This window comes from Hippocampus guttulatus, chromosome 4 (genome assembly GCF_054856545.1).
Source record: "Hippocampus guttulatus isolate MCC_2025c chromosome 4, RoL_Hgut_1.0, whole genome shotgun sequence".
Taxonomy (NCBI): domain Eukaryota; kingdom Metazoa; phylum Chordata; class Actinopteri; order Syngnathiformes; family Syngnathidae; genus Hippocampus; species Hippocampus guttulatus.
The window spans coordinates 4,586,142-4,601,452 of record NC_141264.1 but is presented as its reverse complement, the minus strand read 5'-3'; the positions used below and the strand labels follow the sequence as shown (position 1 = coordinate 4,601,452).

General features: G+C 41.3%; 1 protein-coding gene across 1 annotated transcript in view; it reads left to right on the top strand.

Annotated features, from left to right (window-relative positions):
• ppfibp2b (PPFIA binding protein 2b) overlaps positions 1-15,311 on the top strand; it is a 77,837-nt gene that overhangs the window by 37,813 nt on the left and 24,713 nt on the right. Inside the window, 5 exon segments of the mRNA XM_086108355.1 lie at positions 249-335; positions 1,608-1,721; positions 8,296-8,442; positions 13,557-13,757; positions 14,606-14,698. Coding sequence (XP_085964481.1) covers positions 249-335; positions 1,608-1,721; positions 8,296-8,442; positions 13,557-13,757; positions 14,606-14,698 — 642 coding nt within the window.

Below are 15,311 nucleotides of genomic sequence, written 5' to 3'. Positions count from 1 at the left end.
ATCTATCTATATTTTGTAGACATTAGTTATCATCCCCTGTTTTTGTGATACATGTAATTATGACGTGTTTGACTTAACACACTCGATGCTCAGACAACAGTTTCATTGGTACCAATTAGTTCAGCAAATATAATGATGTCTTAAAGTTTTGTTTGATTTAAATTTGTATTATTTCGACAGAGGCAATTGCACAATCCTCCACCTCAACTGGCATGATATGTTTATTTCTGCTTGGTGTGGTTGTCCAGGTGAACCTGTGTCCTCCTGCCAACAATGAAACCTACCAAGAGAGACTGCTCCGCCTAGAGGGTGACAAGGAGTCCTTGGTTTTACAGGTACAGTAAACCATTTCTGTGTGTGTGTGCGTGTGTGTAAATTTCCTCTTAATTTTAAGCAACTGCAAAAACACGAATTCAATTGTGTTTGTGTTGATGTAATCATTGTTAGCGTAAATGGGATGAGTCTGGAAGGGTTGGTGCCACACTTGATAAGCATCTCAGTTCCTGGTTCTGAAAATAATCTGTTATTCCAAATAAAGCATGCTTGAACAGCTTTGGCCCATTCAAGCAGGTACTTGCATTCACTGGCAACGGTTGCTGTCACAGGCAGAGGTGATAAAGTCAACAGATTCTTCTGATTTCACCTTAATAACTACTTCACGCAGCACTGATAATTACAATGTTCACCTCAAAGTCAAAGTGTCTTCACTACTCCTCAGGGTCATTAATCCTGTGTGTGGCAGGTTTGTTTTCCCCCCCTTTTGGATGAATCAACTTTGTGGCATTTATGTGCACTAACCAAACCTGAAACTGAAAAAATAAAATTATAGCCGTTTTGATGTGATTACGATTGTTGGAACGTGTTTTTCCAGACAGGAGATTGTCTTGATACGTTTTGGCCCTTTCACTGGCCACTTTTCCAGGCCTACCTGTATTTGTGTGTGTTTGTGCATTTGCGTTACTAACGTTAAACACTACGTTTTCACAAACGGGCCTCGCTGTCACTTAGAGGGAAATATTTCTTATCTTAATTTGTGTGCCGTGTTCGTCCCAATTTCTTGTCGTATGTTGCACAAATAATCTTGTATTTCTTGGCGGCAAATTATGTGTTGGGGGGGGCACATTTTCACATGTACTGTACATGCCCTCTATCATAGATTCTTTGTAATCAATCTTGAGACAGTTCATGAAACAGCAGCTTCACTCTAACAAGAGTACTTGAGGTTAGAAAATGGCTGCGGGGTGAACATAATGGCAGTTGAAATGACATTGAAACAGCTGCTGTCAGAGGAATCCCGCATCATCTCATCGAAAAGATTGGGCGTCTGTCTGTGCACAAGTCTGTACTTTGCAGGCTTGGCAGGAGGTGAGTGTCAAGTCAAGGGGATCATTGTAAATGTCTAGCCCAGATTCCTGGGTGACAGGCTTGCTGAGTAATAGAATTGTGGTGTGAAGTTGAGCAATGTCATGTATAACGTTGTTGTTGACTGATGAAACACAACACGGAAAGGTTGTTAAACTGGCTGGTAAAACATTGTTTTCGCACCTTATCTGTTCATTCACTCATACTGTGTGTATGTAATAATGAATGACTGTGTCAACCATTAGGTAAGCGTACTGACTGACCAGGTGGAGGCTCAAGGGGAGAAGATCAGAGATCTCGAAAGCTCCCTCGAGGAACACAGACAGAAACTAGCTTCCACTGAGGAGATGCTGCAACAGGTAACACTCACACTGGAAACCTGCCACATCTGAAAACTTTTTGTTTGGGTACAAAAGGATGTGTATTTATACTTGCACATTAACATCCTATAAGATTGTAATGACTCAGTCATAATTAATATAACTCCAACATTTATAAATAATTAATTGACCAGTTATTGGCAGTTTCAATTACAATTGTTGTTCTATATCGTCTTTCCACTAGTGTTATTTTGCACAGACTTTTGACCACAGCCAGCCCGGGCTCAACAATGCAACAACTGAGTGTGTACCAGTGTATCTCTTCTCTGTTCCAACTTCTCAACAGACCCTTTGTCTTCTGCATTGTCAGCAAAGTAAAACCCTGCAGCTGAATAAATATCCCACTGAAGCATGTTTATTATTTGTATTTAGCAAGTTTTTGTAACCCACATATTTAAAAGTAAAAAGATTAATCAATACCATTCCAACAGTTTATTTTTTTCATGAAAAAAAAATCAGATGATGGGAAAATGTTTTCTTCCTTGCGCCAATGTCATCCATAACACAATACTGTATACAGTTTTATTTAAGAGGACAGTGATTCCTTGCTATATCGTGGTTCATTCATCGCAACTTCAGTACAGTAATCCCTCGTTTATCACGGTTAATGGGGGACCAAAACCACCCGCGATAAATGAAAATCCGCCAAGTAGCGACCAATTAACATATACAGTATAATAAAAAAATTGCCCCACGTGGGCCTTTGCGCTTGAGCAGAGCGCACTAACACACACACACACACACACACAGAGGCCAGCGATCCCGCTGACATACAGTAAACGTGTTTATGATTAGTCAATTAAGGTTGTTTAGACAATTAAGGATGGAGAGACCTGCTTTTGTTCTTATAAGTCTCTCTCTCTCTCTCTCTCTCTCTCTCTCTTTCTCTCATCAACACACATACACTCACATGCGTGCACGCACGTGTGCCCCACATTGACTTTCCGAGCTTGAGCAGATTGCGCACACTACATCAGGTTTTTTTCCAAAGTACTGTATTCAGAAAAAAATGCAGAATGGCTTAGAGCTTTTGTACATGCAATGTACTGTACTGTATATGCAACGGGGACTCATTTAAGGCGCATGATTGGTTCCCGGCGCAATGTCGACGAATGACAGCACGAGTGGATTTATCCCGTGAACTGATTGGCTGCGCATTACCGCACCCACAAGAAACCGGTCTCTGGCAGAAATCACGTTTGGGACCACTGCCATAAAGAGTGTATGGTCATAAATGTGCTCATATTAAAAGTACCTTGTAAGTGTTTTAATTAGGCACTAATCTTATAAAATAAAAGTGTCAATGTAACAATATGTTACAGTACTTTTGTTTCATTTTTAAAATAATAACTATAAATTAATACATATATTTTTAATGTACTTTTCAACGGCACATTTTAATCAAAAATCACTTAATGTGTCAGGGTTTTTTTTTTAAATCTTTTCATTTTTTGCTTTTAACGTTTGACCGTTAAAAGCTTATGCAATACGGATTTTACAATAATTTTGCCATGATGACGATAATGTGCAAGAGAAACGACCAGGGCAGATTTGGAATCAATGCAAAAAAAGCACACCTGGAAGTTTTCTTCCATCTCTGATTTAAAAAAATAAATATAACTTTTATTTGCCACTATTATTATTCCCATTGTGGCTTATGATCTTGTCTTTGTTAGACCATGTTGCGTGTTACTGAATATTACATATTTTTGCTCTAAAGGAATTATCAAAGCAATTCAGAGCTGCTAATGCAAAGTGCAACGAGCAGACAAAGAACCCTTTTTGAATCCAACATGGGATTTTCTTAGACAGCTCTTAAAAAAATAATAATAAATTTAAAAAAAGGAGGGAACAAAATGGCTGCTGACTGCTTCAAACAAACTGAAAGCGGCATTAAAGCCAATGGGGATTTCAAACCACACATTTCAAACAATACAGTTCGACCTGCCACTACCAGAGATCTCCTCAACAATCCTTCCTGACTGTTTTAAGTTGAGAGGTTTTATTGGATCTAGCTGTATTGATCCACAGCTGTTGTTTTGCTTAGTAGTCATATCCGTGCTGTTTGTGTGTAACGTTGCCCCCTTTTACACGTAAGGAGTTGGTGGTATAATACTGACAACCTAATGTGGGTTATTTTCAAAGTGAGATGAAGGAAAGGAATAACAATGATTGTCTTGGTTTGTGTGTTGCGCTCTGTGTTGTCATTTTTGTGAGTGTTTAATGTAAGACCTCACTCAGTTTTATATCTCATGGACGATTTATGCACCGGCCGAAGTTTAGATGTGCATTTGGTGTCATCACTTTTTCAAGTGATTGCTCAAATCAATGGATGCTGTAGTCTGTTATGTTAAAGAACTAGTTGGAAACAAATATAACTTTTTTTTCCCCGCCCTTAGATCTATAAATGCTGGTGAAAAGATCATTTGTTGCCTGGTTGGCCTCATTACGGCATAGCCAGTATCTGGCAGCTGACGAGGAGGCCATGACCGCAGATTTCTGATAAATTATGTTTTAAGACTGACGCTTATCCTGCGGTAAGTGAGACTGGTGTTAGATTGCAAACTAACAGCCAGCTGTCATTACTATGTAAATACTGTGTGTTTGTGTGTGCGCATTTGTGAGTGGCTCATCCCTGGGACAGTTTGGGGGTTTAAGCTGTCTGTCTGTGTGTGGCTGTGGTGCCGACATTATTTGTTTGCCATGTGCTCTCCATTTGGTGGCATCGTGAGCACACTGTGATAAAATACAGCTGATATGTCTCATGTAGACATTTACATGAAGTTGAAATTTCTTCAGCGAAGGTAAAATTGTTGACTTTTGAAATCGCCCTTAATATCACCCATACTGTATATTTACGTATATACAGTTATTTACTCGGGGCTGCTACGATTAGACGACTAGTCACAACGATGTTAACTATCAAAATCCATCCATCCATCATCTGAACCATTTATCTAATTTCAGGGCACGATCAAAACCGTCAACAATTGATTTAATAGTCGACGAGTTGTTTATTTATGAGCAGTCTTTATCAGATATGAAAGTGGACTTCTCTGAAAATTACGGAAAATTATACACACACACACACGCACACCTGGCCGATCACGCATGAATTAGTTTACACAAAACGCTATTCAAATACTCGACATTCAATGATTAATCTTCCTTTTGTGTGCACACGTGCACCCTTTGTGGCTTCCGTTCTCGCCGAAATTTCGAAATCTCCGAGATATGGCGAGGCCATGAGAATGCGAGGCGAGGGTATTACTCTTGTGGCGACGCCACTCGAGCGAAGCGCGCCTCAGCCGTAGATAGTCCGCTGCTCTCTGCTGTGCGTGCGTTAGCGCGAATGTGTACGCAAGCGTGTCTTTTGATTTCAACCAATCAGCGCCGACGCAACCGACGTCACACACGACAACAGCTAAACTAAGCTAATCGAGACGACACTCGAAGTCGGACGGACACGTTTTTCTGCCAATCTGTGCGTTTCCCTTTTTGTCCAAATATATTTTTTACGACAACAACTGTCTTGTCCACGGCGTCTTTTATTCGTTCCACTGGGGTTTAAGCAAGTGTGTTTGTAAAGAGACGAAAATCTCTTTACTGTTACTAGTGTTAGTGCCTCAACATGGCTACGCTTGTGAAAGCAAAACAACAAACTCAAAAGCGTGTTCGTTCAGTGTTGTCAACTAATATCCGGATTAATGTTAGCCAATTTTGCCTTAATTCTCCGGAGAATTTTTCATTAAAATTTGAAAATCCGGAATTCCCGGAAAATCCGGGGGACTTTCATCTCTGTATATTTATTTGGCGCTTTTTTATTTTTTTATTTTTTTCCCGCTCGCCTGTCTGTGACGTACATGCGCTGTAGTGGAAATCCGGGCCATCCGTGATGGAAACTGAAGCATTTTGGGTAATGCAGTGTCATGGCTAGCCCGTGTTAGCAATAGAGTCAGACAGTTCAGGCACAATTCATCCAAACCACTTGATACAATGTAAACCTCCCTTTCTTGGCAGCACGGCGGTGATGAGTGAGCATGGTTTCCATGTTGATTAAAATCGCTAACTACTCAAAATGGAGTCATCTCAGGCTTAACCCCAAAAAAAACCCCATTCTGTTCAATGTTTCAATAAGCAACGTCATAAGACACACATTAGTCAGTCAGATGTAGCAATATGGTCAATGGAAAATGGGTTTTCACTTGTATAGCATTTTTCCACTTTCAAGGTACTCAAAGAGCTTTCACAATCTCCTCATTCACCTAAATGACACAATATCAGGAGCGACCGATGGTTCCGTTTTCTTGCTCAAGGACACTTGGAATGGTGAAAAGGGCAGAGGGTCATACCCACAACCTTTGTGGGCTGGGAAACGGCCACTCTGCCAGCTTAGCTATGCTGCAGCTTTTGCTCAAATGACAAACAGGTGGATTCTAACAAAATGTGCTGTCTTCTAGGTTGTGCTTCAAATCCTGATGTAAACACTTGGAAATGAAAGCTTAAGCTTGTTGTTGGTCTTTTCTCATAATTGTCTATTTGGTCTAAAGCAAAAATAAAGGAATTGACCACACTTTGCCAATATGTTTGGAGGAGAGCGCCTGTACTCAGCATCCTGATAAAGGTGCAAATGAGAGATAACGTGTCAGAGGTCAGTTGTGCCTGGCAGCCCGTGCTGAGGTCTCGTTTTAAAGGCAGTTAACTTAACATTGCCATCTTGTAAATTGGGCCGGACTTTTACGACCTTGGTCCAGAAAGGAGTACTGTGACAAGTCATTCCTGCCCACAGCAATAAGACTGTTCAATTACAGAAAAATAACACACACACACACACAAACAACAACTACTACTACTATTTATTGTGATTGTTAGCTGATGTAACCAGTAAATTTCCCACAGTCTTCTTCTTTTTCTTGGTCTTCTTCATCTTGTGCTTTGTCATCTTCTTGACTTACTGAGTAAACAGATCACAAGTGTACCACATCTGCTTCGCAAAACATATTATTTCCAGTTCTATTGTTATCATCACGCTTTTACTCTTTTCAGTTACTGGAATTGTACCTTTGTTAATACAAAATGTATCATTTGTCTTCATCGCATTTGTTCATTTTTTTTCATTGTGATGACCATCTACAAACTGATATTTTAGGCCAAAAGTAATGATCCTCCAGAATGAAAATTCTTGGCCGAAACTGAAAATGAGGAAACCTAGGCCTATACCTGAAACGATAATACCTTTAACCTAAAATAAAAAATATATAGTATATTCATCCACTGGATCATACTCTGCACTTAACCAAATCGTAATCAAAGTGCAAATTCCCCAGTTCCTTCTTTCGTGATGTCATATAAGTGTCACTCACAGTTGGCCTTGTCACCTCAGGTGACCTTGATAATGTGATTTCACCGCATCAAATAAGAGCGTCTCGTTTAAGATAAACAGCTAACTGAAGCGAGCATAAAAGTTCAAGTTGTCTTGTTTATTAAGCACAAAAACGTAATAAATTCTGAGAAAAATCGCACGCAATCTTCTAGCCACTGGCCGGCTGAAACCGTGTCGCAAATTTCGGCTTACTGCTCACCTCTGCTCAGTTCACGGGGATTTCAGCGCATGCGTGACTGAGTTGCGCCGTTGGTAGCCAGGCCAGTGTGACGTATCGCTAACTTCTCTCCTTTGTTTTCACCTTCCCGGAGATCCATGGCAGGGCACCTCGATATTCCCATCATTGTGGCTGGACAAGCGAGCGCTCTGTTTGGGCTAACCAATACAGTACAAAACCCCAGTCTCCTCGGATGCTTCTCTTTCAATCTAATTTTACCCGAAGCTCCAAGGCAGTGCCCCGAGGTCTGTCACATCAACTGTGTTCAGGATTTAGCATTGCTGAAAATGCACTTTTGGGTCAATTTTGGCTAAAGATTTTCAGTAGCCCAATGTCCAATGCACACTGAGCCAGTAGACAAAAGCTCTGTAAAACTAGTCGGAAAACAGTGGCCAGAATTTTTCATTTATGTGTAAAATGCTTCTTTTTTTTTTTTTTTTTTTTCCCCCAACCACCTGGTGCAAGACTTTGGTTAGAGCGTCTTGAAAAAAATAATCTTTGGACATTTATATTAAATATTAAAAAGAGGAACTAGGATTAGTTTGGGAGAGGAAATGAAAGCAACACTCGTGGTTCGCAACTGTTAAGAGAAGACAAACGGTACATATACTTTTTGGTGCCCACCATCAATTTTGGTGTTTACACACTTTAGTTTTTTTTCTTTGCCATACCACAGAGGCATTGGGTTTTATTAATAGAGCCCTTGACTGGCCTGTGTGTGAGCGTGTATATTTAGCTTCATTGGGTCTGTGTCCCCAGTCTAGCCTCGTCTGTCAGCGTGGGAAGAACACTGAACTCAGCAAATGAGTGTTCTATACACCTACTACTCTTTGCTCTGGTATATTGTATTTGGACATGTACTCCAGTATTTGTGATTATAGCTTGTTGTTGTGGTAGCTTTTTTTTTTTTTTTAATACTCATCTCATTTATTCTATGTGTTTGTTTTTCTCAGGAGCTGGTGAGCAGGACGTCTCTGGAAACTCGGAAGTTAGATCTGATGGATGAGGTTTCATATCTGAAACTGAAGTTGGTTAGCTTTGAGGAAACTCACCACAGACATCTCCAAGAACCCATGGACGCAAACCAGAATAAAGCAGAGGTAGGGAAATCCATCAGATTTGTTTTTGTGTCGGTGTGTGTGAATGTGTATGTGCGAATGTGTGTGTTTGAATCGCTTCAATCGCATTGTGTCACGTCATGTAGTTGTAAATGCAATAAAAAGAACAATAACATTGTCATACTATGGAGCTGTACATGGTGTTTGTACAAGATTATGACAATGAATTGTAGTCATACCATTTAGATCCTTCATAGCTTGAGTTCCAACTTAAGGCTCTCAACTTTTCATTTCTATGCACCTTTGTTATATTCCTTTTTTTTTCTACCTCCTGAGTGAATAGGAATCCTGCCGTGCTTTACAAAAACTTTCTGCAGCTTACCAGACGTCTTCCACATGGCTGTGATATATGAGAATGCTTGACGCAAATTCCACTTAACTCTTGTTTCCTTGATGTCAACTGTTGTGTGATGACAGATAAACCCTGTTGCGAATTTTTCTCAAAATATCAGTGAATTCCCATCCTCAACAATTTGCTATGAAATGTACTCAGCCTTTTTATCGGAATGCACTTTCCGAAACCCGCCAAAAGTCTGCTTTTACCAATCGCTCACATATTCTCCCACATCTCATTCGCACAGTGTTCTCCCCTCGCCTTCATTTGCATCATCCTCCATTCGCCTGATGAATGGTTGTCCCAAACACACATTTACAGGAAGCCAAATGCGTCAGCCAAATTCTGAACAGACAAGCAATGAGCAGATGGTCCCCACACCCTGCCATACTCCCCCATTCAAAGCCCCTGTCATCACAGTCAAAGGTAACAATAAAAGGTCTGTAGACACATACTTTAGTGTTGGCACCCTGAAACAAGCTCAGTCAACCAGCTTCTATAGTGTTTCAGCAATACTCTTCAGCAATGCTTGGCCCTATTCATCAATACTATTTTTTTTTTTACTCCAAATTGTTCACACGTAATTAAGGTCTAACATGACAAGGATAGCATTAAAACGTAAAAGCTTTTTTTTCTCTTTTTTTAAAATACAGACTATAGGTAACTGAAAATAACCTAATGTGCATCCTCGACAAGAAATTTGTGATGTAACATGATGCTCATTACTGTCAGCTACTAACTTCTCAGGATTTAACCGAAAGTTTGCAATGCTCGTTTTGAGAATATTTAGGTTTAACACGTAACATAATGCAGTTGAAAGTTGAAGCTGAAAAATGCACTTCATCCATGTGATCTGAATTGGAATTAGTCGGATCGGAACACCCCAAGGTACCTCATATTACCTTTGTCAAATTTCAATGATACACCTGCAATAAAGTCCGAGCTGATGGGCATGATGGAAAACTCGGAAAAAGTTGCCACAGGAACGCTAAGAGCATGCATGGATACCTTTGTATTGTCTGAAACAGTGGTCAACAGCAAAAGATAGGAATGAATGGCTGTGACATTTTGTTGCATTTCCAAAAGGAAACCCGCTGGTCACTCTTAAATGTGGAGCACAATTTTCAAGCTGCTAGCAAAATTTGAAGGGCGTGTGACTTCACGAAACCAAACCCCCCAGCCCCAAGCCCCTCGCATTCATGACAAAAGCCATGCCACTCACGAATGTGCACGCAACATACACTGCATGTACATCACCCACTGTATACAAGCCAACGCTTGACACGCTGATAGCATGGCTTATTCAATTAAGGAAGTTGGCAACCTCGAAATGTTACCTGTTTGGTTTTGTATTTTTGGGGAATGTACAATCAATTCAAAGCTGGAAGCGTCTGCATTGAAAATCACCACTACATATTGCACGTTGACCCTCGATTTGACTCGAGACCTGTCCAGTTCCTTTTTATTTTTATTTTTTTTTCTGTCAGCACAAAGTTGTTTTGTTTGGTAGCCTGCAGGCTGAGTGTGCGTGAGAGTGAGAGTGCATGCAGATGAGAACACGACTGACGCACTATCTGGTCACACTTTCTGTGTCAACTGTCTCTGACAGGCCAGTTCTGTTGTCTTGTGACAAGTTTTGAAATCCATCCATCCACTTTCCGATTCGCTTATTCTCACGAGGGTCACGGTGGCTGCTGGAGCCTATCCCAGCTGTCTTTGGACAGTAGGCAGGGGACACCCTGAACCGGTTGCCAGCCAATCGCAGGGCACACAGAGTCGAACAACCATCCACACTCACACCGAGGGACAATTTACAGTGTTCAATGAGCCTGCATTGCATGTTTTTGGAATGTGGGAGGAAACGGGAATACCCGGAGAAAACCCATGCAGGCCCGGGTAGAACATGCAAACTTCACACAGGAGCCAGGATCGAACCCATGACCTCTGCACTGTGAGGTCGACGTGCTCACCACTGGACCACCAGGCCCGCCCTGAGGTTTGAAATAATGATCAAAATTAATTATGGGTATCATGTGGTGCCAGAGAGGGATGCGTTTTCAAAAGGTCCTTTTCAATAACGCAGATCAAGTCATACAATGTACAGTACATGGATATGACAGGAGTTATTTTTGTTTTAAAACCCTAAACTGCACCTTTAAAGGGCCACCACTCTATTAAAAGTGCAAATAAATTTACCAAGTGAATTGATTGTAATCCAGATGAAACTAGGCACACTTAAAATTGCATTACAGTTCACTGATACTGTAAATTCAGTGCATTTAGAAAATTATAGTCTAAACATGTTTGAATGATTAACAACGCCGTCAATTTGTAGATATTGACATTAGCAAAATATAATTGATGGAATAACCCTCCTGAAAAGTCCTGCTTGTTAAAATTAAAACACGGAGCCACAAGTTCATTCATTAATAAACGCTATGTCTGAACTGAAGTTCTGAAATAAAATGTGAAAATATGGTAATTGTTGCGACTTTCAGCTGGTCCTATCAAGGTTACCACTGCGAGTCACTCTCATGATTTGTTTGGAGTTTTTTTTCCGCCGGATACTCTTACTGATACAACCCACCCATTTTTTTTCATCTGGACTTGGTCAGGGCAGTGGCTGGGTATTGAGGCACTGGCCAAGAAAAGCTGTTTCCACGAAAGGCATGTACCACTACATAAAAACAGAAAATAATAATTTTAAAATAAAAGGCAAAAGCGTTACAGAGATTGGATAGATGGGCGCTAATTTGTCATGGGGTTGCTCCATTTTGTCCTCTCATCAGTTTCTACGCTTTGAATGTACTGTAATTGTGCCAGTTTATTTTCTGTGTGGAGTGTCACAAACAAACACTGACTAACATATGCCTTAACCAATAGTGTTTAGCTGTTTTGCAAGCCTTGCGTGGAGTTTATACTCAGCTGCTCTTCCACTCTGCCACAAAGCATCACTTGTAGTGTGGACATGAGTGAATGTTAAGACATCACATGGGATCCAGAGCCATTGCCAGAGGATACATTGGCCAGCAAATGTCAAATTTGCACTGCTGACTACACTGGTCACCCAATAATGAAGTGGCGAATGATGTGGGGGTTAGGGGTTGTGCAGTATTATTAAACATAACTTGAATGTGTCTACCTATTTATATCTATACCATAAGTGTCACTTTGCTTGTGCACACTGCTGGAGGAAGTACTGGTCAGCGTACAGACTTGGGTGGGGTGAGTCGGGGGCTACAGAAACACTGGTCGCGACTGAAATGCAATGAGCAGTGCATTCTTTGACTCTGCATTTTGTTAACTCGGATTCCCTAGAGTTAATCTATCTATGTTCTATGAGACTATGAACCTACTGGTCACATTGACTCAAAGGCCTCACTTAGCCTCTGGCGGCTGCTATTCTTTAACTGAGTGAACTGGATACATATGTGATCAGCACAGACGTTCATGATGGAAGTGCACAGAAGAGAACACAAAAACAATAAGCATGTAACAAGGCAAAAACGGCGGCATTGTGGCATGCATTTCACATTTCAACAAGCATGCTTGATGATAAAAAAGTGTCAAGAAAAAAAGGGCAGAGAGAGGCACGGGAGATGTGGCTTCGCTCTCCGTCTTGCAAGCCACCCGCACAGTAAATTCTATTTGACAGTAATATCCCTATATTTGACTCGTCTAGTCATCCAGGTATTTCTGATTTTGAGCACATCGCTTGAAGCATCCTTTCATGACTGACTGAAAAAGCATTGTCCGGAAGTTGTGTAACTTAAACTGTTTACTAGCGGACTCTTGCCGTTTTTCTGTGTGTGTGGGGGGGGGTGCGTGCGTGCGTGCGTGCGCGCGTGTGTAGAATGTACCCTGTACTCTGCATAGAGGTGCATAGCTTGATTACTTCTTCTTCAGGAAAATAGTGTTTCTAATCAATATTTCTCAGCTTTGCTTTCCAGGTCCTGCCCTTAAAACATTTGTCACTCACAGTCTAGCACAGTGGTTCTTAACCTGGGTTCGATCAAAACCCAGGGGTTCGGTGAATCAGTCTCATGGGTTCGACGGAGACTCTGCCATGGAGGTTAAGACAGCAGACTCAAAATGTCATTTAGTTATGACACACCCGCTTGGCCGTCACTGGCTACAGATGATCACATTATATTGCTTGTCCAATCAGTGCTGCAGGAAATTTAGTTCACTCAGTAGTCAGCGTGTGACTGTCAGCATGTGACTGTCAGCGTCCTATCTGCATGATTTGGCATGCCAAGTTGAGCAACTCCAGTCTCGCACCGGCAAAACTGAAGGAACACTTCTCGAATCATATTTTTATTTTTCATGAACTGTTGATCTGCATATGAACTGGTTGGGTTTGGTACCTCTAACAAGGTTAAGAACCACTGGTCTAGCATATCAAACAGACAAACAAACAAAAAAATGCTGTATTGGAAAAATACTTTATCATTTTAGTTTTCTCGCTTCAAAGAAACTTTGGTGGGTTCAGTTATTGATTAAACCTGTTATAAATTTTATCATACATTGTCACGGTGGTTGTTTTTATGTCTTTGAGTTTGTTTTACTCATTGACTCGAGGCAGGTCACCCGCATTTCCACGTGTTGTTTGGGTAACCCCCCCAAAAAAAATCCACGATTCAGGTTTTTTATGACCTTGCAACTGACTGCTTTCATTTGTATTTTTCTTCATCTCAACAATTTGCTGCTCTGCCACCACCCTTGACTTGCCTGCCATGCATCATGGGCTGCTCCCTCCCAGTGCGTGGTAAATCTCATCAGTGAGCTCCAGGAGCAGATGTGCAGGTTTCAGGAGGAAATCAGCACTCGCATTCAGGAGAAGCGGGCCCTGGAAGATGGTGACGCCCAGCGCGGAGAGCCAGGTGCCGAGCAGGCCCGCGCTCACAGCCCTGTGCTCAGGCTAAGTGCCACAAACCTGAGCCTGTATGGACTGACCGCAAATGTAGGGACACTTCATGGATGACTGTGCTTTATAATCTGCTGCACCCCCCCCCCCCCCACCCCCAAATATCTTCTGACATCTTCGCCTCTCCCCCTTTAACCAGACCACACTGCACCTGGTATTAAAACATTTCCAGAAAATCAAACTAACGTTTGTTGTCATGTCTGCAGTGTTCATTTCTGGATGTTTGGGTCGAGATGTGCTCTGGTTCTTGCAGAAATGAAGACTTGTGGTTTTCAGAATGCTTCCATTCCATTCTTTGAGGTGATGGCAAACGGCCTTAGCAACTCCAAACAGTATCACTTACTTGGATTTCTGTTTTAGGTCACAGCAAAGTCTCTATTAGCTTAAAACAAATGTGTGGCTTCACAATCCCTTCATTTTTTTTTTGTGTATTGCTTGCATGACAGGATCTTTGTACTAACCGTGTTCATAGGAAAGCGCTTGTCCGATCTAGAACTAGCATGGTTGACCTGTAAAATAAACATTGCCATTGGTGTTTAAGGTGTACAGCCTCTTTGTCTTCATACCTGTGACCACTTCTGGGATTCAAACTTCCCCCTCTTTTTGATAACTGCACGTGTACTGCTGGCTCTTTCCGGGAGATCATGGTTCCTACGTTAACTACTTTTTCTGGCTGGGGAGACCTTCACAACTGCAATGAGTCTTCACCTGCTGTTTGAATTCCCTCCCATTTTAGCATGGGCACAGTTTGACAACGGGGTTACCCATCTAATGCGACTGTTTTTCCCCTCTTGCAATCATTTTGTTGGTGAACTCATTCGAATGGCCCTTCTGGGTTTACATTTTTCAACTCAAAGAGTTTACTTTTTATGTTTTCCCTGCAGGATTTATTGCAAGAAGTGAAGCAGCTCAAGAATAAAGTGGAGGAGCTGGAAGGAGAGAAGGGACAGTACGAGAGGCAACTTCGAGTCACCAAGGTACAGTACATGCATAATAAAAAAACGCAGTTTCAGTTCTTTAATAGGTTCGTTTGAAACTACACAAACAATGTTATTAAAGGGGAAGTCATGTCAATGGTATTCTGATGAATGTTTGTGGAATATGAATTAAGCAGAAAAATCCACTGTTTTTATCCAGGGGTGACCGTTTTGTCCTGTACTGCCACTTGCTGGCGACTGAAAATTAGGCTTCATATGAATAGAATTTTTGGGGTCGATTGGCGAGTTTGAAAGAAACTAAACTCGATCACCGATTTGATGAGAAGATGGAGCAATATGTCTATTCAAACAACTCCCGCCATAGCGAAAATGCATTTGAAAAAAGAATTACCACCCTCCTCCAAATTCTTAAAAAAAAAAAACGCTGACAAGCACCAAGTAGACTACGCCTGCTCCTTTTTGGCTCATACAGTGGTCCCTCTACTGACGAACGTCTCTTCATATGAAATCTTCAAGTTACGAAACATCTCAACAGGAAAATATTGCCTCTTGTTACGAAAGAAATTTCAAGATACGAAAGGTAAAAAATACAGTATGGGCTGCTACTCGCAGCTCTGAGTTTCCTGAATGCAACATACTTGACTGTGTTGTA